This window comes from Epinephelus lanceolatus, chromosome 2, assembly GCF_041903045.1.
Source record: "Epinephelus lanceolatus isolate andai-2023 chromosome 2, ASM4190304v1, whole genome shotgun sequence".
Classification (NCBI taxonomy): domain Eukaryota; kingdom Metazoa; phylum Chordata; class Actinopteri; order Perciformes; family Serranidae; genus Epinephelus; species Epinephelus lanceolatus.
Genome location: NC_135735.1, coordinates 13,015,682 through 13,038,181, shown reverse-complemented (window position 1 = coordinate 13,038,181; position 22,500 = coordinate 13,015,682). Strand labels below are relative to the sequence as shown.

The window sequence follows — 22,500 nt, the reverse complement described above, 5'->3', positions numbered from 1 at the left end:
ACTGGTTCAGTCTCTTAAGGCACAGGCTTTGAAGGAGCTATATGTAAGAAATCTAAAGCAAATAGTCATAAAATCCTCCTAATATGTCACAGAGACTAAGGAATAATGTTCATATAACATACTGATCTCACGGACAACAATAGTACAGCCAGAATATTCCCATTTAAAAAACATTTTTACAGTCTGCAAATCATGTTTATGTTTTGAATTTGTGTTTTGGCTTGTTGCGCCACCCACCGCTGTCTATCAGTCACGCAGTCAGTAGAGTCTCAACATCAGTTAAAGTTACGACTGAGCTACAGCAGCACGGCAGTGTCCCGGTAGCAGTGTCCCGGTACATGGTATTAGCAGCCGGCTCCTCCTCCGCTGTATCCTGGCAGCAGCATTAGCAGCAGAGAAGCCGGACTTGCTCGAACGGTCCGCTGGGAAACCGAAGATCAAGGACGCGGTGACGCGGCCCTGCCACAGCAGCAGTCCGTGGGCAAACAAATCAGTCTCCAGCGTGCTGCTGTCCAGCAACCTCGAATCTGTAGGGGGCAGACACGACTCGTGGCAGTATTTTGAATTTGAGTGCAGTAACCGTTTTGGCCACAGTCTTACATACAGCGCCTTTAAACTCTGTGTGGGTGTGAACCTTTACAGAGTCATTGAGGTCCCATGTGAAACATTGACCCACCCAGTGTGTCGCTAGGGTTAGATGGGTCAAGGTGTGTATTGGTGTTAAATCATCTGGGAAGGGATCCCAAGACTGCGTTGTAGGTGGGTGATAAGTGGTGTCATATGAAAGGCAGAGTGAATTAGGTTTTCTATGAATGTGAGGAGGAAATGTTGGTAGTCAACATACATGGCAAGTTGCCAAAATATTGATACTAAATGTATCAGCAAAATGTTAACAGTAAATGGAGCGCTTCAACACTAGTCACATTCAACCATTCACACACATGTGGCCAATGCTACCATAGAAGGTACCCCCTGCCACTCAGTTTAATCGCATTCGCACAAGCAATTTGGTTTTCAGTATCTTACCCAAGAATACTATGACATGCAGACAGGAGGAGCTATGGATTGAACCTATGATCTTTTGATTGGTGGATGATCTGCTGTACTGTATTTCCTAAGTCACAGCTGCCCCAACGTGACGATATATTTCATTTGTTTCCTGCCAAAATAGGATATTTACGCCGTATGCTGTAAAGCCCTCTAAGGCAAATTATGGTTTTACTGGGCTTTACAAGCAAAATTGCATTGAACTGAATATTAACATTTAACCAAAATCACGTCCTCTTTCTAACCTCAACCAAAGTGCTTTTGTTGCCTAAACCTAAGGCGGCTGTCAGGACATGAACCCAAGGTTCTGTTTTCACAGTCCTGTGAATCCAGGCGGTATATATATGTAGTGTTTAATCAACTCAAAGTAGTGTTGTCTCCAAACATATTCTAACGATTACATTGTCACCACAACATAATAATGAGTGCAATTAGTATTAAACAAAAGTAATTTCCAGGAGACAAGGTTGAGATGAATATAGTGGAGTAAAAAGTTTGAATATTTCTCTCTGAAATATAGTGGAGTTGAAATATGATTTAATCCAAAATGAAAATATTCAAGTAAAGTAAAATTATGTCAACATTGCACTCCTGTACAGTCCTTGAGTAAATGCGCTCAGTTAAATCCACCGTCAAAGTGACCATTACAAAATAAAACTTTGCCTTCAGATGAGCCCTTTGAGAGTATTCACCCAGTCAAACTGAGTTGAATGAGTGTGTGAGAGACTGTGTATCCCAGCCAGCTGTGTCGGAGTGGACCTCCTTCTTCTCCTCCTACAGTCCCCTCCTACTTCCCCAAGATATAGGCAGCGCTTTAACTTAGTCAATCAGAGTGGGATCTTTAACTGTGCCCGTCACTGGGTCTCTTTGCCTCAGCCCACCACACACACACTCACAGCAGTCATCACTCACACACACACACACACACACCTACACACACACACACACACACACATGCATGCTTGCACCGGCACACATATGGAGTACTACTGCTACCTCCTGCTCTGGATCTGCAGCCAGCAGTTAGGTGAGTGAAAGGTGTTTATATCTGAGTGTTACAGTTTCAGAGTGTGCGTATCCTAACATGCTTTCAGATGCATGAATCAGACCTTCTTTCTGTCTTCATGTAGCTTTGCAGTATAATAATGGCTCTCTAATTGTTAGTTATACTTTGGCCTGCTCCAGAAACAACTGGAAACTCTGAGACTGTTGCTTTTTACGTCTTTTTATATATGCACACATATTCTGTTCTTGGAGGAGCAGCAATATCTGAATATCTTCAGTGAATGAATGAATGGCTGCTTGTGTGAGTGACATCCTAACCTGACATCTTGACCCACTATCATTGTAAGTGACAGGAAGGGCAGAACTCAGTGGCTTTACTGAAGGATATGTTGTCCCCCCTCAGGTCTACACTGAGGTGCTGTGTGTCTCATTGGAAAGCAGGAGAGTTCTCTCAAATAAAAGTTAATGCTATCTTTTCACAGTCAAGTTTCCAGCGACTGGAGAGTTGTTGGTGCTCTGCCAGAACTGTGGTCAATTACCAGTGAAATCACTCTACCAGTAACACATCTAGACAGGAGGGAAGAAAGAGAGAGTGAATAAAAGGCACCAGAAGTATATTTATGTTTTTTCAAAGCCAAACATTTAATATGAGTTATTTAAATTAAATCATAATTATCACAGGTACAAGTAAAGCTAATCAAACCTGTTGCACTCTTTAAATATACTGTAGAAGCTTGAGTAACTGATGCAGCACCACAGAGATCTCTATATGGTTTTGAGCTCAGCATACTGCGGACTGTAACCACATTGTTTAAACACACTGTGTGTTGGCCAATGTTTCCATAGAATACAGTGCATGTTGTCACCATGGCTGTACATGAGCAGTTTTCCTCAACAATGAAGCATTATTCATTCCTATTCTGTTTTGCGGCATCACCCTGAAGTTAATGTACTGAGGTCTACAAGACTGAAATTGTTCAAGAAGAAGACATTAATTAATCTTCAATGTAGACGTTTGGTAACTAACACAAAGAAGAAGTGGAAGAGAGGAAATCTCTATTGTAAATATTTGGTTTGATTTTGGAATTTGTTGGAAACAAGCTTTGGACCGATGCCACCATGAGGGAGACGCTGACCTTGTAGCTGGAGTCTGCGGAGAAGGTCTTGATGCTGGATGTGGTGGGAGATGTTTTGGCAGGCGCATGAGAAGGAGGCAGCATTTTAGTCCTCTGTTTGTGGAATCCTGTGAGTTTGGGACCAGTGATCCCATCTAGATAACTTTGAGGGGGGCCGTCTCATATCGACGTAGATAACACCTCTAAACAGCGGTTGCCATTTCCCTCAAGCAACTACGATATGACATGATGACATTTCTGTATCACACCTAAATATTTTTTTTGCCCTGATAGAACATTGTACTTCTTGCATACTTTCACCAGATTTGTCCTCATAAGGCACATGTCCTCATAAGCACTGTTCTGACAGGATATGTCAAGTCAAGTTTATTTCTTCCTTTCAATCAACATGCACTGTGACCACCCCGAGCTGTCGTGAAGAGTTCCCACCATGTCTTCCATATTGATGTACAGTAGAGGATGAAGTGTGCACTGAAAATGTCAACAATGCTAATGAATTACTGACATACTCATAAATAATAAGCTATCACTGGAGACCCTCCAAAATACAAAATTTATGATCCAAAAAAAATTACACCAGATTCTGGCAAGATTAACTAAACACTAACACGTAATGAAGTGCCCTGATAGTAAATGAAGTAGCAGTCAAGTCCATTATTTTCTTAATGAGTAAGTGCATGGTTGCAATTACATCATGGCCACTTCCCAAAGCAAATTTGGGAGGCTGTTTGCATCACTATCGGCTAATGGGCATCTAACATTTTGTGTAGTCAGTATAACCCATGCAGTCTTATTTTAACAGTGCTTGATTTAATCAGTGTGATGTCATCCCTGCTCATCATATTTTGTCGCTTGGGCAGAAGCCCCAGCGTTACTAAAATTATGCCTTTTGAGTTGTATCTTGGCGCAAAAGCAGTTGGCAGTTAGGTTAAGGCAATAAAACTACTTGGTTATGATTAGGAAAAGATTGCAGATGTCACTAAAAACACCCAGCTTTGAGTGACACAAACATGGCTGGAAAGGCAGCAACCGATGTTGTGGTTTCTTAGTCTTGAACACCGATCTCTTGGATTACAGTCCCATGTTTGTTGGACCCATCCATCTACCTCCAGCCCACCATGAGCAGACTTTCACACTCTTTAAACTACATTTGTCTCTGAGAATCTAATAATAATGCAGATGGGTTAAGACTGGAGTTGAAAGCCTGGTGCGTCTCACACAGATGCTAAATGGTGCCCCCAGTGTCACTACAATGACCCCGGGGACACTGCCCAAGCAGCACATTTTGACACCCTGGGAATGAGACCAGGCTGATTTAATGGCAGTTAAAGCTGCAATTACAGTTTTTGGCCACTAGAGGACAAAATAACTTAAGACTAAGCTCAGTCCTTATGTAATATCACCTTATACAGCTTCTATGGCTAACAGGAAGAAAAATTAGCGATCAATTTGAAGAAGTTATTCTGCATCTGAGAAAAATACCTAGCTGTTTAGCTGCTTCATGCTCCACTATACCTTGATTGTTACTGCCCTCCAAAATTATATATACGAGATGATCTGATCTTACCCCCCATAGACAGGATGATGTCATTTTTCGGTGCCTTCCACAAATCATTTAAAATCACTGTTGAAAAATTAAATCTGTTTTATGGTGATACAATGCCATGGTTGAGGTCTGGTTGGGTTTAGCTATGGAAACGACTTGGTTAGGTTCCGAGAAAGGTCATAGTTTAAATAAGTGCCTAGTTGAGGTTCCATGGATGATTACAAGAAACCAGAGTTGACTGTCATTAGGATAGAGGAAATAAACAGCGATCTCATGTGATACAGGTTTGTGTCGAGATGGTAACCCCAGATTCATGAAAACTCATACTAGATTTCATGTACCATGTTTTAAGTGATCATTTTAACCCGAAACCATTATCTTTCAATAACCCTAACCAAGTGCTTTTTGTGACTGAACCTAACAAGACCTGAACCACAGTGTACTCACACCATAAAAAGTGACACGAATATTGTGAAGCAGCTTGTGAGAGTTCTGCAAATCCAGGATTATTTTCTAGGCACAACCTTGTTACAGCCCAAAGATTTGTCGACACCTCCAACCACCCCAACCTATTCCCTCTGGAGACTTTGTGGCTCAATAATAATGTCACTCAGCTTCCTCTTTGTCACCAACTGACAAGACTGATAATTCCTTTACCACTTGAACATACATGTGTAGTTTTGAGGCATTAAAACAACCAATGCTGTTGTTTTTGTCTATTCAGTGGTGAGACTGAACCAATTAATGCACGAAACAAAACCTCTGGGTAAAAATCATTGGAGTTGGATCATCATTGAGTGGTTTCTGTGACCCATTTCATGTCACACATCGATTGGTAAATGTCATTGATTATGACCAATGTGTTCAACAGTGACCCAAGCTTTGCGTGAGGTGTCCTTTTGCATTATTTTAATTAACATGGTTCTTATAAACTGAGTAAATAAAGTAAAGTCATTTACTAGAACCAGTTTGTCCAAGTTTGAAAACCCTTCTGGGACCTCCAGTAATGCCAGGTATTTACTATACCTCTGCCAACAAATTTGGGAGGAGGTTATGTTTCACACATTTCTGTTGTTTTCTTTGTACGATATCTTGATTGATTACAGTTGGTCCAAGATTCAGATGATTCTAGTTTGGTGGTATAATTAGATCAGGGATTCCTTAATTCCTTCATGCTGTTTTGACTGCCTTTTGGATCTTTCTGTGCCCGGATCCTATTTTCAAAAGTGAAGCCTGTCTGTTGGTGTCTACCAAGACTAAATATGCCAGTAGCAACAGATGTCCCATAGGTAGTCCTTAATAAAATGTCTCATTAGATTGAATTATTAATGTAATTAATTGGTTGGATTACTGTCAGATTGTTTTGACAAATACCTGCTCATTAATCAGGAGTCGTTTTGTTTTACAGCATTTCTATTTATAGGCTGTTGAAGTTTTATTGTTACATGTTAGTTTATGTTTCCTTTGCCAAAAGCAGTTAATGCTTTACCTAGGAAACTTGCTGCTTACTAATTCTACCCAAATGTCTTGACACTGTCATGCAGACGTGTGTGGTAGCTAGTAACACAAGTTTTGTATTGTTCTGCCCCAAAGACTTGGTTTGGATCCCCGGAGGGTCTTTTGTTGGCTTAGAGGGTTTAAAGCTTGTTAATCAGTGCCCAGTTGGCTGTCGCTGCTGGGAACATCTGGTTTAAGATACCCTGTGCCTTCCATAGTATTTTCGTTGGCGTGGGGTAAATGTGATGTAAGGTGCCAAATTTTTTTGGAAGTATATTGTCAACTGTGAAGTATCTTTCCAGAGAAAACCATTGTAATGGAAACCCAGGATGGACTCAATGGAAAAACAGTACATTCTGTTGCTTCTGAGATTTATTTTATGTGCAGACTCTCTCATATTTGTTAAAACATCAGTCAGATGCTGTCGTAATGCAGTGTCTGTCCACTCACATGCACATCATTGTGACGTTCCATATGTTTTCATAAATCCTTAACCTTATTACACTGTCTCAATTTATAAAAATCCTGCATCATGCCTGTCTGATATGAGGATGAGTCTGAGCCAGCAGTTTGCACAATGCAACCCGCATGGCTGCTCTATGTCAGTGGGTCTGTGGTGGAGCTCCTGCAGCTTGATGTTGGGCCAAAGGCATCAGCGGACTAATGTGGGTCGCACCGGCAGCAACCGGCCTGAGGTTTATTTATCTGGGCATGGAAGCCAGTACACAGGAAACCCAGCAAGACTCCAACCTTGCGTTAGAAGCTGCTGATATTACTGGGAATATTAAATTGCTCTGCCACATTAGTAGCTTGAAATGGAAACTGGATCACCTCCATTCTCATGTGTTCACCCTGACACTTCACCCTGTCATAGCTCTCGCTCATGGTCAGACTTCAGCCCTTCTGTGATTGCATCTTTGGGAATGTATTTAAAGTGCTTAGAAGTCATCCTAGCATTTTATTATTTACCAGAACTGTTAAAATTTATGCACTTCATCTGAACAATAATGACTTCAAAATAATACACCTCACTGCCCTTCATTTGTAAAATGATTTATGCTGCACCACACTGTCAAGAGTTACCCACTGATTTCTGTTTATTTTTTGTACACCTATCTGTTCTCAGCAATCTATTTCCAGTCACCCCTTTTATGTTTCTAGATAAACAGAAACTTTCAGAGGATGTTTGAAAGACAGGATCAAACACCAGCTGAACATGTGAACCATTCATACAACAGGAAATGAGCAATGTGGAGAATGAGTCAATATTTACATGAAGAGCCTGCCTGGTAGAGATTGCTATTTATTTTAATGGAGGTTTTTCATGAAACAGAACAAATGGTCTTTTGCGCCAATCAAGGTGTGATATACTCCTGGTCACTTGACAGACTTGGGAGATGAATGACTCATTCACTCTGTGGCTGTCACTCCATTCACATAATGTCCTGTGGTAACATTGTGGTTGGGATGGTTGTGACACTGACTGCAGTTACCCAAAACCCTCAATTTCAGCCTTAAGTTTACAGAGAACAGTTGCTGAGAAACAGTGGGAACAGATATTTGGTTTGCTATTTGTTTGGATAACCTATTAACACTTCTAAATATTCACTATCTAAGGAATGCAGACAGCTTCACATTTCTGTCGGGGGACCATTTTTCATCAGGGAATACAGCTGCTCAATAAGTCACCTCTCCTCTGCATTTCAAAGTGCAAACAACTCCTCACCCAAACAAATAATTTCTGTCTGCTGTGTTACACACAAAAAGCTGAGTTGAGGTGCAGCTGCACCCTGTATCACTCAAGCGGCTACCTCCGGCGTTGAAAAATGAAGCCAATGCTTATGTGCCAAAAACTGCAGTTCCTCTAATGGCCACTTGAGGTTGGCTTGAAGAGCGAGTAAATCCCCACAGACCCCCATGTTAAAATCCCCAACTCTACAGCAGAATAAACATGTTCACAGCCTATTAACAAAAACTCTTAGCTCTCCACAGCTAATTTCAATATTTATGACACCTGTATGGGGGGTGAATATTTGTATAACTCATGTGTTTACATTTTATTAAGGCTTATAAGTTATACATAACTAAGGGCAGGCTATTTTCAGTGACAGGCTGTCTGCGAGTCAGAGCCACTCCTTGCTCCTCTACAACTCCCTCTCGTCCAAAGATGGTCACTTCTTTCTCCAAAAAAACAAGATTGTGACGATTAAAATGCTGAACTCAAGGCTTCAAAATGGCTGTCTACAAGCTAATGGCCGATGCGCTGTGGCTACGTCTATTATTTTATACTGTCTAATGTATCAATACAGTATTGTATTTTAGAATTTTTGACACTTTTCATCCTGACTTAGAGATAACGTCATGTTTTTATAACAGTGGTTCCTAACTGGTCCAGCCACTTGGTCTAGATTTCTCCTTCGTCATTAGTTCAAGGACCAAACAGTAAATATAATCAGCGTCATACCTGCATTTGGCCATGTCGTCAAGCTAGTTTACTGTCTCTGTCAAGCAGTTATCTGTTAGTCGCTCACTCTCCAGCAAGAAACGGCACTTCAAAATAAAAGCTCTGTGCTGGAAATTCACTGTACTTAAATATAAAGTGTGTTTTTTTTACCAACTTGGCACGTTTGCGAGTCACTTGCGGTCCATTTAGAATGGACACATGACCCACTTTTAGACCGTGACCGACCAGTTGGGAGCTACTGTTTTATAAGGCAGAAATACTAATGGGAGTCTTTTATTTCACGTGCAGTAAAAACGCAGTAAAACATGATTCTGCCGCTAACCCTATTGCTGACCCAGTCCTGTCACCCTTTATGGTTTAAAATTGGCTTACTTGTATTGAAGTCATAACAACAATCATCCTCAGCCAGAGCTGGAGCACCAGAATTTTATCTCTAAGTTGAAGTGCAGGTGAGTTTTGTCCTCATCTCAGTGTAACACGATAGTCAGGGTTCCCACGGTCATGGAAAACCTGGAAAAGTCATGGAATTTCACAATCTCATTTTTCAGGACCGAAAAAGTCATGGAATTAGAAAAATTATTAAAAGTTTTGGAAAACTTATTGAATTTCTTTTAGATAGGGGCGTCGGTCGCTTAGTGGTAGAGCAGGTGCCCCATGTACAAGGCTGTTGCTGCAGTGGCCTGGGTTTGAATCCAGCCTGTGGCCCTTTGCTGCATGTTACCCCCCCTTCACACTTACTTGTCCTGTCCATTAAAGGCAAAATGGCCAAAAAAATATCTAAAAAAAAAAAAAAAATTCTTTTAGATAGGAAACTCTAGCATGAAATAGGGATTGAGAGAGGGGATGACACCCCTAACTCATAGAATTTGGTGTTTGTAATGAAATTGATTGTTATAACCTTCCATGTAATGTAACATAACAGTGAATTCATTCACTGTAAGTTAGCCGTTGACATAACATACCTCTAATATGCGTCAACTTTGAGCTGCATGATGTATCGTGTCAGCATCAACATCGAGATGTGCAATAGCCGGCAAGTGCAGCAGACAGTGAAGTGCGTGTTTTTCTGAAATGACAGTGTTATTATGGGTCCTTGAAATGTCATGGAAAAGTTTTGAAATTTTGCCCCTGAAAATGTGTGGGAACCCTGAATATTACTGTGAGTATGATCCCACTGTTCACTCAGAAAACTGTGCAGATCTTTTAGACATTAAAAAGATCCACTATTAGTTATTTGTGTGTTCAGACAAAACACAGACAATTGTAGAGGTGGCATGTCAATGTAAGTTGGGATTAGACGCGACTTTGCCTGTGCCAGCACAAATTGATGCAAAGATCTGTCTGGGAGTTGAAAATGTTTCATAATCAAAAAATTAGCATGTATGCCAGAGCTTCATGAATCAGTTCATAAATGAAGATAGGCAAGAGGATTTAGGACAGATCAGAAGGAAATAACCGGCAGAATCAGAGTTTCTGGTCGGTTGTGAGATCAGTCAGAGTTTGAGCTCAACAAATACACACAGGCACGGGCTAGTTCTTTTAATGCTGGAAAAGAAGTAGTCCGTAGGACGTGTTGTCCAACCACATCGGAAGCTAAAAGTATTTATAGCTGCTCCAGAGGGCCACACTTGAAGGCTGTCACAGAGAGGAGGAAGGTGTAATAATCTTTTATATATGAGGATAACACTGCACTTTTTAAAAATAGTGTCCTGAGAGGCATCCTTACTTTTTTACTTGTTCTTATGGAAAGTGTTACAAATAGTTCTTACTTTGCTCAGCTGGCCGATCGCTGCATAAAGCCATTGGATTGGTTTTGGAAAGTTACAAAAATTGTTGGACGCAGCCCCCCAGATGTCAGAAAGGGGGTGGGGGGAGGAGTTTCTGAAGCCATTGACCATCTCACAAGCAGTTCTGGGGCCTCCAAAGCAAAATCTGGCTTGGGGTCGGCTATGCAGTCAAACCACAAACTGCTACACAACAAGCTTTTGTATTTGACTCAGCACCAAACCAACACACTGACGCTGAATTGTTAATGGTTATTGTTGTTCATGGATCGCCAAGAAAAGCAAGCAGCTTCTGTGAGGTATGTTTAAAAGACTCAGCTATAGTTTTCCTAATGGCAGCCTGGTACACATTGTTACATTCTGGAGGTTTTGGGACATACAGTTCTTGACATCAACTAGACGGTTACGTAATGTGGGTAACTTGGGCTCCTCGATTTATCTTGGCAATGCAGATGAGTATCATTGGGATAAAAGTGGAAACAGATGCGATACTCACAATTAATAGGGTTATTGGATAACATAGCAACAATATCAGGTCAACAGTAATCGTATTAAGAGACTCAATGTTTTCTCTGCATAACAGTGAAGTAATAACACACTTCTCTTTATTAATATACATTTAATATTCTTACCTGCACAAGCACATACTTTTGTTCATTAGACATGCAGAGACAGCTTAATACCTGCCAATGAAAAATCATAAAGCTCCACCCGTGATTGACCTTGGGTACGACTGTCTTGAATTTGACATCAGCTGTCATTTGTTAGAGGCTAATTTGAATTCTACATGTTTTTTAACTTTGTTGAGCATTCCTTCACCTTGTTGTTTACGTTTAACTGAATTTCCCCTCACAGGGAAAAAAAGGCCTCACTTAACTTGACGTGACCCCGGAGCCTCACAGATGGGAAGAGGGGTGGTTAAGCATGAGGGCGAGGGATTGAATAAGCCCACAGTGTGTGGACAAGAGCCGCAGAGATGTAAGAAGTCGGGGGGTCAGTGGTGGTTAAAAGCAGAGGCCTTTGTGCTTTCAGCTCAGCTGTGCAGCTCAAACTGTGAGAAAACACTTTATTTTTTTAACAGTAATCTTCAACTCCTCCAAAACAAACCTCTGTGTCTAGCAAGCATAAAATCCGCTTGACTTTTAACACAGTCATCAGAAAAAATGTTGGCATTGTAAGTTTCTGCAAACCATGGATACGTACGTTATTATGTAGCGTATGTAGCGGATACACTGAAGCAACACTTGGTTAACGTGGTTAGATTTAGGCACAAAAATCAATTGGTTATGGGTAGGAAAAGATCACATTTTGTCTTAAAATGGTTTTTGGGGGCACAGTCCTGGCTGGAAAAGCAGCAATGTCTTGCCACTACCCTTGCTGGAAAAACACTGATGGGTCACTACAAAACACCTATGTTTGGAGCCTAAAAAGCTGCTAAAAAACACTGATGGGTTGCTACAAAACACCTTCGTTTGGAGCATAAAAATCCGCTGGAAAAACACGGATGGGTTGCTACAAAACATCCTTGTTTGGAGTGTATAAAGCTGCCAGAAAAAAAAAACCAGACAGGTCGCTTGAAAACACCTTCATCTGAAGCCTAAAAACTGTTTGATAAACACTGATGGGTCACTACAAAACACCCTTGTTTGAAGTCTAGAAAGTAGCCGAAAAAAACGGATGGGTCACTGCAGAACAACTCCATTCAGAGCCTAAAAAGCACCTGGAAAAACACTGAGGGGTTGCTACAAATCACCTACATTTGGAGCCTAAAAATCAGCGGGTCACTAAAAAACACCCTTGTTTGGAGTCTATAAATCTGACAGGACAGCTTGTCACAAATCACCCTTGTTTGGAGCCTAAAAAGCAGCTGGAAAACACTGACAGGTCACCACAAAATGCACATTTGGAGCCTAAAACACTGCTGGAAACACAACTATGACTATGTGAAGAGTGGCCTGCAGTCTGGCAGGCATCTCGCTTTGGTGACACACCATGCACCGTCCCCTCCACCTCCCTATGGCAAAGTCAGCTCATATATTACATCACTTTAGAAACAATATGATATGTATGAAATGTGCAAATGTAATGTGTTTGTGGTTTGCAGAAATGTGTAATGCCTGCATTTTTTTCCTGGTAACTTTCCTTTGCCATTTTCTCCGTGCATTTTTTTTGCTCTGATATATAATAGCTCCCCAACTAAATTGGTATTTTTGGGGATTTAGAATATTAATGAGCTCTGGTGTGAAGGTCAACATTGAGATGAAACATCAATGGAGCAACATCGATCAACACACGCACATTTACAGTAACTCTGGCAACTGGTGAAACAGAGATCAGCAGGAGATTAAGTAGAAGACAGATGAACGGAGAGAGATGGATCGAGAGGAAGTCGGAGTGGCAGACGATTACGTTTTTTCCCCTTCTCTCAAGCCAGGAAGCAAATCTCATCACCTCAGTGTCCTTATATACTCTTTTGATGGAAATTTAAAAGCCACATAATGCTATCGCCATTAATAAGCCTAATGGGTAACATGGTGACATGCAAAATCTGAAAAACATACCTTCTCTGATTGGTATTTTAATTGAAAACAGGTGTTCGCTGCTCGTTTCTGCCACCTGGTAAGCTGTCTAGAGATGTAAGGGAAGTTTAAGCACACAATCGGGAAAACAGATTTGCTTTGATCAGGTCCCCCGGCAGCTTTTAGTTTTTACCCTCTGACAACTTGTCAGGTTACACTTCACCATCTATTAACTACAACACAAAACAAAACTCCTTGCTGAGTCTCGTTACCAAGCTTGTATTTGCAGTTGCACTGTATTCATTACTGATATGGTGCAGGTGTTTTCTATTTTTTTCATGTGGAAGGACATTTATAGTTTATAGTTTATAGTTCCTCTGTTGAAATGTAAAGCAAAGATATTCCATCTTTCTTACATCATGTTTAGGCCTGTTTTATGTTTTATCCCAGACTGGTGTCTTTCAAAGAGCTCTTATGGAAGTAAAACATTGGTCGTCTAGGTGGCCATGTTGATACGATGCTGCTTAACTCCTCTGTGTCTGCTCAGCAGCTCTGCGACACTAATACAATTAATATTTGTTGTCTTTATGAGAATTGTCTGTTTAGACTGGCCCAGGGGGACAAACAGACAAGGCACAGGGAAGAGATTATTTTAATGATGACGAAGGATGAGTCTGCAGCTGTTTGTTGATCTAAAGCCAGATGCTGTCTGGTCTAACCAATGCTAATGTAAATGTTTCTTGCAGTACAGACATCCATAAAACTTCTGAGATACTACCACGTGGCACTGAAACCATGGATGTTCTGTTTAAATTCTGCTGATGCGACAGAACTAGGTATTTAACTACGAGTCATTAAGGACATCCTCTTGAACCAGTGCTGATGAAAATCATCTTTTCTCTTTCAAGGCTTCCATGACTGCTTCAATATCGACACAAAGAACGCCAGGATCATCAAAGGCCCTAAACAAGCCCAATTTGGATACACTGTGCAGCAACACGTGGCCGCTGGAGGAGAGAAATGGTAAGGGGCTGATATGATTTATACTCTGCTTTGATGCAAAATATTATAGCACGTTGATGATTTGCACCTGTGAAGTACTCAAGTTTAATTCTGCTGATCAGTGCCTGCTGACCAAACAGCCTGGTAAACACTGTGTGCTTGAGAATCAGTTGATTTCGGCAACTGGAAAAACTGCTGTATTTGACATTTTTAAGGCTTCTGACACCACAGTAACCGCTTGGATTACAGTGTCACTTCTATCATTTATATTTTATGACATAAAATATCAGTGACTTGTACTGTGAAGTATATTTTTTGCATTTGCAAAGAAGCCAGAATTTACCCTGGTGATCTATGGCTGAGATTAAGAGGTCAACTATATTACGACTGTAAAACACAAGCGACAAGCAGCAGTGTTGACAGACTGTCTGACTTGGCAGTGAGGTTTTTTTTCCCCCGGAAAGATAGTGATCTACTGTACCTCTCCTGCGGTGTGCAAGCTTTCCTCCCATTAATTTGTGCTTGCAAAACAAACTGTAGCTCTGAGCTGGATACCTCACATTCATCACATTACCTCATCGCACAAACTGACTCCTGATGCACACTATTATTAGGCCAACTGGCACCGTGTGGTGGCCAAAATTAGTTTCTGGCATCCCAAAATTATGTCTGGTAGCAAACACTGTGCAAGTACCATGTCGAGCTCCAGCTGCGCTTCTGTGTGTGTGTGCGCGTGTCTTTGTGTGAGTGTAAATCATTAGTTCTGTTGATATATATTTTAATTATTTTTATGTTTTTTTTTCCTCTCTGATGGCTTCCAGACTGGCTTCACCAGAAAAATGATAGGGCTGGTCTTTTGTTTAAATGCTTTAAAGCAAACTTCGTTTGCAATGTCCTGACGAGACCTTAAGCAGTTGATAAGTGAATAATGAGTGCCCCCTCTAAGTGGCTTCATTCATTAGGGTGGATGCTTGATGTACAGGCATGAGACCAGGAACATTGTTTGCATCTTGCCTCCTTTTGATAATCAGCTTTGTTTAACCATCCATCCCTCCATCCATTATCTGTAACCACTTATCCTATTCAGGGTATTTACCCTATTGGCGTCAGCTAATCATGGTCGGAAATTAGCACCAGCCACCAACCAAAAGCTGGTAAAATATGCAAGTGGCTGCTAGATTTGCTTCATTCACCAGCCACAAAAACGGTGGTAATGTATTGAGTGGTTAGTGGAATCCGAAATCAACCAGCCACAGTGGCAAATGGACAAAAAAGTGAATTTCCAACCCTGCAGCCAATCCTGGCTGACACTGGGTGAGAGACAGGGTAAAATCTGGACAGGTCACCAGACTCACGCCAGAAGCATAGGGACTGAAACATAGAGACAGATATTTATTCACACTCTTGGTCACTAAGGGTGCTTTCAGACCTAGAGTTGTCTTGCTTTGGTCTGAATCAGGGACTAATTTTGTCGTTAAGTTGTATAATTACCTAGAGTTGATTCATGTTCTCACGGGAGCATTTACAAGTGGACCAGATCAAATGCCTTGTGCGAGAAAGCTGCTCTTGATTGGTCAGAATTTCCATGTGGGAAAAATCCAGGAAGTAAACAAAACGTTGAAGAAGAGTACACTTGCAAGATAAATGTGACACTTTCTAATGTCACAATGGAGGGACAACTACGCAGGTTGATTTTAGCGCTGCTCATCGTGGACTATATTGCTGTCATTGTTCATTTTAGTCAAACCATACAGTTTGAAAACGAGGCGTGGCTCCAACTAGAAAACAGTGTTTTGATGCATTGGATGTGCTGAATGTGCATATTAAGGCAGTACAGGAGGAGGTGCACATTAATAATCCTCCAGGACTGTAACATGCTCATGTTTAACCCAAACAATGTGTCATGTGACTGCAGTTGGTTCAGATCCAGGTCGGAATACGTTCTCACCACAAATGAACCGCACAAGAGTTTGTTTGTGAACAGACCGAGACCACCTCTTAAAGAAGGTCTCGGTCAGGTTGTTGTGGTGTGCACCTAACTGCGATTGCTGTGTTCACACCTGCCCAAACGAATTGCACTTAGGGGGCAAACGAACTTGAGTTCAATTGAACCGAACCAAACAGGGCAGCTGTGAAACTCTGTCAAACCCAGAACCCACTTACTGTAAGGTGAAGGTGCTAACCACTGCAGCGCCATGCCACCATTTGTTTTTACCGTGAAAGTTAAACTAAAAATGACCTCATCTTTCCCTAACTATAAACACAGTTTCAGTTGTCCCAAGGCCCTGACTCACCAAGCCAATGGGCTGATGTGGGGCCATCGGTAAGTGTCTGTGGCCCTGGTTTTTGCAGTGTGTCCAGCACCACTGGGACTAGTCATCCCTTGCCAGCCTTTGTCGGCAGCTTTTCGGCCACTTTAGCATGTTGAGTCAGCAACGGAGCCACTTGGTGAGAGAAATCTCTGATTTGCTGTTTAGTTTAAGTGAATCATTGTGCGTGAAGAGAAACAGAAATAAGGACAGCAAGCAAAAGTCAAGAGTTCACAAACAGAAGACTCTCATTTTCCATCTTCATCTCATTTTATCATTCCAGTTCACAAATATTTTACCAATGACATGGCCATCTGGACTGAAGCAACTGAAGACCAATAGGTGGTTAGATAGAGTGGTGTGAAAATAGCAGGCATACACTACTTTGTTTAAAATATATATCATAACAACAGTTTGTATTGAAAGTCCTGGGTCTTCTGGTTTCCCTTTTTGAATTAGTAATACAGAGTAGCACCACCTGCTGGTATGGAGAGTTGTTTCCTCTCACCCAGGTGCGGAACATCCGTGTCTTTGTGGTGTGTTCACGTGCAACCTTTTGGCAGTCACAGGCAATGTGAATCAGTGAAACAGCCGGCCTTCATTGCCACTAGTTCTTAAATGTCGGTCTGGTGTGTCTGCAGTTTTAGGCTGTGTCCAGACAGACACTGAAGAAATGCAGCCCCCTCACTCATGCAGACACAGACAGACCTCCGCAAATAATTGCAGGGCTATTTCTATTTGGCAAAACAATCAAACCTGGCTCAACTTACACAGCAACACAATGCAGCGTCATCCGGAGCAGCACTGCATTGGCCAATAAAACACATACAAGCAAACTTTGGTGGTACTTTGTAACATGAACACTGTGCTACTGTTTCCTTCATGACCATTGTGACGAAATATAAAAGGATTACTGCTGTGCCGACTTTCCAAAGCTGTAAAATCCCTCCTCATAGAAACTGCTGTGCAGCCTTTTGGCACTGGAAGCAAATTCAAATGGATCTGTACTTTTTGGATCATATTTCATTGTCTTACAAGAATGTGTTCAACAATCAACCTTAAACTAACTTCAACTTGATGCAAGCTCTACAGGATGAATGTGTGTCCAGCTAGTGATAATAAAGCTATCTAGTCAAAAACTCTGAACCTTAACCACAGAGGTGACACCTCAGAAAACACATCAGTCATAGTATAAGTGTAACATAAGCATCATTAGTTATACCTAATCCTGTAATTGTTGCAACAACATTGTGGTACAACTCAGTTATGTCTCATTAAGAATTCATCGGCCATTATAGTCATTAACAGCCCGATGGTATGATTCTCATTTTTACATTAAGTACTGGTCGTCCAACATAATGCAACCACTGTTTTTGCAGAAAATACAGCCCTAGGCTCACTGTCCCATTTTACTGTTCCTCTTGGCGAGGTATTCATCCTCCGTCATCCTCAGGCAGCCTGACATATGAGGCCTATATTGCCTGATGTGTGTGTGAAAAGAGAGAGTATTATGTTCATACAAATGAAGCTTTATAATATTGCACTTGGCAATTAAATCACTCTGTTGGCTGATATCACAGATCACAATGTCTGTTAGTAACCTCAAAGTAAAAAGAGACTACAGAAGCTGATTGAGAGCTTTCCAGTGTGTGTGTGTGTGTGCGCAGATGTGCTCTTATATTGATTTCTCTATGTGATCCAATTTGAGCTTCAGAGCAGGAGCGTGAGACATTTTTGGAAAGTAATGGCATTTTAGCTGGACCTGACTTTTCAGAGGTTGGTTTTAGGTTTAAGGTTGGAATCAGGTGCAGGCTCAGGTTTTTTATTGCCAACAAATCCCATTAAAACACCAAACCCAACAATGAATTGATTCTACTGATGATGTCTGTGTAGCTGAGGCATGTTGGGCATACTCTTCTGTGCCAAAGGCTGCCATAGTTGTCCAAAAGCTATTAAAACTCCATCAATGAGCCACACTGTTGACACTAAGGTGACATGTTACTTCATTGTAATGAACATGTAGTTGATAATTTAGTCAATCAAGGAAACTCCTGTCAAAAATACTCACAAATCTATGGCTAAAAATAATCCTCAACAGATGCATGGTTAGCTTGTGATGAGAGTAATGTTTGGCAAAAACCACAGTGCCTTTAAATGTATTTGTGACCCATTTTTAAAGATTTACACCTTCATCCGGAACCACACACACTGGGTTGGAGTCAGAAAGTATTGAGACACGTTGCAGGTTTTGACTTTCCATTAACAATAATGAAAATATAAAATATGACTAGGCGTATCCTTTAAGGTTTAGATGAGAGGTTAGGGAGTGCAAACCTGTGTGTTCCTGGTGTACAGGAGAGTGAAGTAACAAACTAGCAAGCGCTGCCAGAAGTCAAAGTCTTCCTTTGCGCATGTCAGCGACAATATCAATGTCACTGTAAAATCCAACTTTTTTTTACTGTTCGGAGCCGCTGTCAGCCAACCATGTCTACCAGAGCTGCATGGGTCTGATGAAGCTGATTTATGTGGAATAAAGGTCACCGGAGACACTGTTTCGACTGAGGTAAATGTCTGAGAACAAGGTGAAAACATTTGCCATGGAAGAACAGTGCAGACTGTGCAAACAGCGTCCAGCCAAACGGAGCTGCAGGGATTGGGATTTTGGCATCTTTATTAGGTGTTCGTACATCTGGTATAAAAGTGCCTTTATTCAGAAGCAGTGGAACAGTGGTGGTGTGGAAGAGCACTAATGTGGTGGAAAGTCTTCTAATTCATGCAAAAAAACATTTCTGGAAATGTCTCCTTTATTTTATATATTTAAACAGTGTTTTAAGTGTTGTTTCATTATTGCGGCTTCTCAGTTTACTGTCTGACTGAAGCTACTGTGAACCACAGTGTGACTCTCCCACTTGTTTTACACCTTGGTTATGACTCGTCTGTCTCCGCGACAGACGACTTAGTCATCCAGTGGAGTTTTAGTTTTTAAAAAGACTGTTTGGTCAGTGCAGCAGTGTGCGTAGGTGTGGGTATGTGGACTCACAGCTGCATGCTCAAACTCAAGCTGTACAGTATATTTGTGTGTGTATCTGTGGGAGTGTGTGTACCTAATCTGACAGCCCTCAGCTGGACTCAGGAACGTTGCAGGATCTGAGGGAGATGTGAAAACACCGTGTTACTGAGTGTGAGAGGATCATTAAGATGATTCAGAAATAATGTTGTTTTTAATTTTGGCAAGACTAAATTTATTTCATCCACATCCAAACATCTAAACCAAAGATATTGCTGCTCAGGAGAGTGTTATCTTTCACCAGTGTTCGCTTGGCTGAAGGATGTGAGCATCCAGCTGTTATCAGACAGCTGTCAAGGAAGTATTTAGATTCTTTATTTCTTTACAGTGTGTAGGATTTAGTGGCATCTAGCAGTGAGATTTGCAGATTGCAACCAGCCAAAACTTCTCCCATGTCCCAACAGTGAGCTCTCGGTTAGAGTTCCTTAAGTTTTCATTGTTCAGGAGGTTTTTCTAGGACCCAAACTATCAGTTAAGATCTCTTCCTCTCTAAAACAAATGAACCCAGTGAGTCAATAGAGTAGAAACACTGAATAAAGCAGTTTCAAGTTAAAATTTGGTGTTTTTTCGACGCTATTTCGCTTGTCACGGAGGGACTATTAACTACAATGGCTAATGCATACATTGGAATGGCCCTAGAGACCGTGTTTGATTTGTCTGTTCTGGGCTACTGTAGAAACAGGGCGGTGCAACATGGCGGTTGCCTTGGAAGAGGATCCACTCCCTATGTAGATATAAATGGTTCATTTTGAGGTAACAAATACACGATTTTTATTTTCACACAAAAGGAACGCCAAACTGGTCTTTGCTGCTGCTCTTCCTGTCTTAGGCTTTCCATGTAGGCGCATGGAAGGGCAGTAAAGTTTGCTGTCTCTGCCTTAAGGCTTTATGCGTAGATGCGTTTAGGGATGCACCGATCCGATATATCTGGATCGAATATCGGCCCCGATATCATCAAAATAGATGGATCGGGTATCGGAAAATGCAACCTATACCTGAGGCGATCCTTTCCCTTTAAATCTATTGTGACGCAAGCTACATCATACGTCAGGGAGCGAAGGAGAGAATCTGCTGTGTGGAGGTATTTCACACTATTTCAACTGCTGTTGCACAATTATTATTTTTTTGTTAAAAGTAAATAGTTCATCATTGCATTAATCTGTTTCATCCTGTTTCATTTTATCTTAGGAACCGTGTAGTCATCAATCGGTATCAGGTATTGGCTGATACTCAAAGCCACAGCATCGGGATCGGTATCAAAACTGCAAAAGCTGGATCGGTGCATCTTTAGGCACGTTGAAGGGCAGCGAGGTGTGCTTTCTCTGCCTTAGGCTTTCCATGTAGGCACGTTGAGGGCAGAGAGGTGTGCTTTCTCTGCCTTAGGCTTTCTGCGTAGGCCTAGGAAAGACAGAGAGGCCCCAGTACAGAGCCATGCTGGTAAATGTAATACTGCAAATAGAAATAAAGTGGTCTTTACCTAAATATAAAAATACCTCATTATGACAGAAGTTCTGTTGAGTGTTATACAGAGTAAGTTTGGTAAATTTAAGTATAATAATGTAATTTTTTTCATGTTTTTAAGTAAAATCTGGAGCGACAGTAGTGAGTCTAGTTGACAAATACATGTGTGGAGTAAAGAAGTTTAAATAGAACAGGAATTCCCTCAAAGGAGTATAAAGTAGCACACAATGAAAATACTCAGAATTATACTTTAATAGAGTATTTTGGTACCATAGTACATTGTTTTCCATGACTGGTACCAGATTAGCAATGCTTTATTGTGGTGAAATGATGCCTTCGACTCCACATGTCTCTCATTTTCATGTGTGCCATCTAAGAGGTTTAGAGGGATTTGTATTTGTTTTCTACATGATGAATGTGTTGATGAGGTAATGATCTGTGCTGATTAGGACAAAATCTGCTCTTTTTTTTGTCTCAAGTGAATGAAAAGACATCTTTGAAGTGCCAGACAGCAGCTCTACAGCAGAACATGTGCACACCAAGTGTCAGCACTTCAGGGGGGCATTTCTGCTGATTGTCTGGGTCTGTGTGCTCTGATGCTTGTATTCAATGTATGTACAAATGTGACGTAGACGCACTTAGATTAGTCAGTCAGAAAACTGTGTTGTGAGTGATACACTTATTGTGAATTGAACTGGATAGTCCACGTCCCTGACCATTTATGCCTTTTAACTTTCTAACCTCCATTTTCCCCTCAAGTGGTTTCACCTCAGCTGAGCTTTTGAGGGAATTTAAATTGTTACAATCTCTGATGTTGCCTGCGAGCATCTGTGCTAGACTGCAGCGCTGTCAACTTTTCCAGAGCTGTCTGATTTCTCAAAACCCTCAGCTCTGTGTTTGGATAGGAACAGGATCACAGCTGGAAAGTGACTCTGTAAAAAAAAAAAAAAAAAAAAGCTTTTTATGACCCGGACCTGAAGTTAGACAGGCATGTGGCTAAATTCAAAATGCTTTGAGAACCACATTAAGAGAGTAGTGTAATGTGTATTTGAGATACTAAAACTGCATGTGTAGAAGAACACTTCTCTGAGAAATTAGATAGAATAGAAGATATTCCTTTCATACCAAAGCATGTGGTATTTAGATGAGATGGGTAATATCACTGTTTTTTCAGTTTTTGGCATCAGAGACATCAAGAAGTAGAGACATCTTTGTCAGGTCTGTTGACAGTTTCTGTCCATGACTACTGATAGAGCTACCAAGTTGAGGAAAGGTCATAAGGTCAAGAATGTGTCATTTCCTCACATGTCTACTGAGCATTATGGTGCTCTAAACACTCTGCCAGAGCAGGCGCTCTTTGGGGAGTTGAGAAGAGGCCACTTCACCTCCAATTGGTGAAGAGCTTGGGTGTTTAAACCTGATGGGATACACTGACCTGCATACTTGAGCCACGCACCACAGAAGCCTCCCACTTGCTATTCCCACTGTTTATTTTTCTACAGTTGTACCAGGTCTCCTCAATGGAGACCTGACCTTTACTCTTTAGCTCAGTTACGAGTTGCACACCACCAAAAAACTACAGGGAGTCTGTGAAGTCTTTCAGCACTGACCTTAAATAGAGTTCCCTTTATTTAGCTCGTTTTCAAAGCTGCAAAGAAAAGTG

At 41.2% G+C, this 22,500-nt stretch overlaps 1 protein-coding gene across 2 annotated transcripts in view; it reads left to right on the top strand.

The window, feature by feature from the left end:
* itga11a (integrin, alpha 11a) overlaps positions 1–22,500 on the top strand; it is a 110,831-nt gene that overhangs the window by 26,228 nt on the left and 62,103 nt on the right. Inside the window, exons 1-2 of one of the 2 annotated variants that reach the window (XM_033625189.2) lie at positions 1,893–2,074; positions 13,907–14,021. In XM_033625189.2, the coding sequence (XP_033481080.1) occupies positions 2,002–2,074; positions 13,907–14,021 (188 nt within the window). In that variant the 5' untranslated portion in view covers positions 1,893–2,001. Of the gene's footprint in view, positions 1–1,892; positions 2,075–13,906; positions 14,022–22,500 lie in introns of those variants that run through there. The other variant, XM_033625262.2, reaches the window with a different exon arrangement.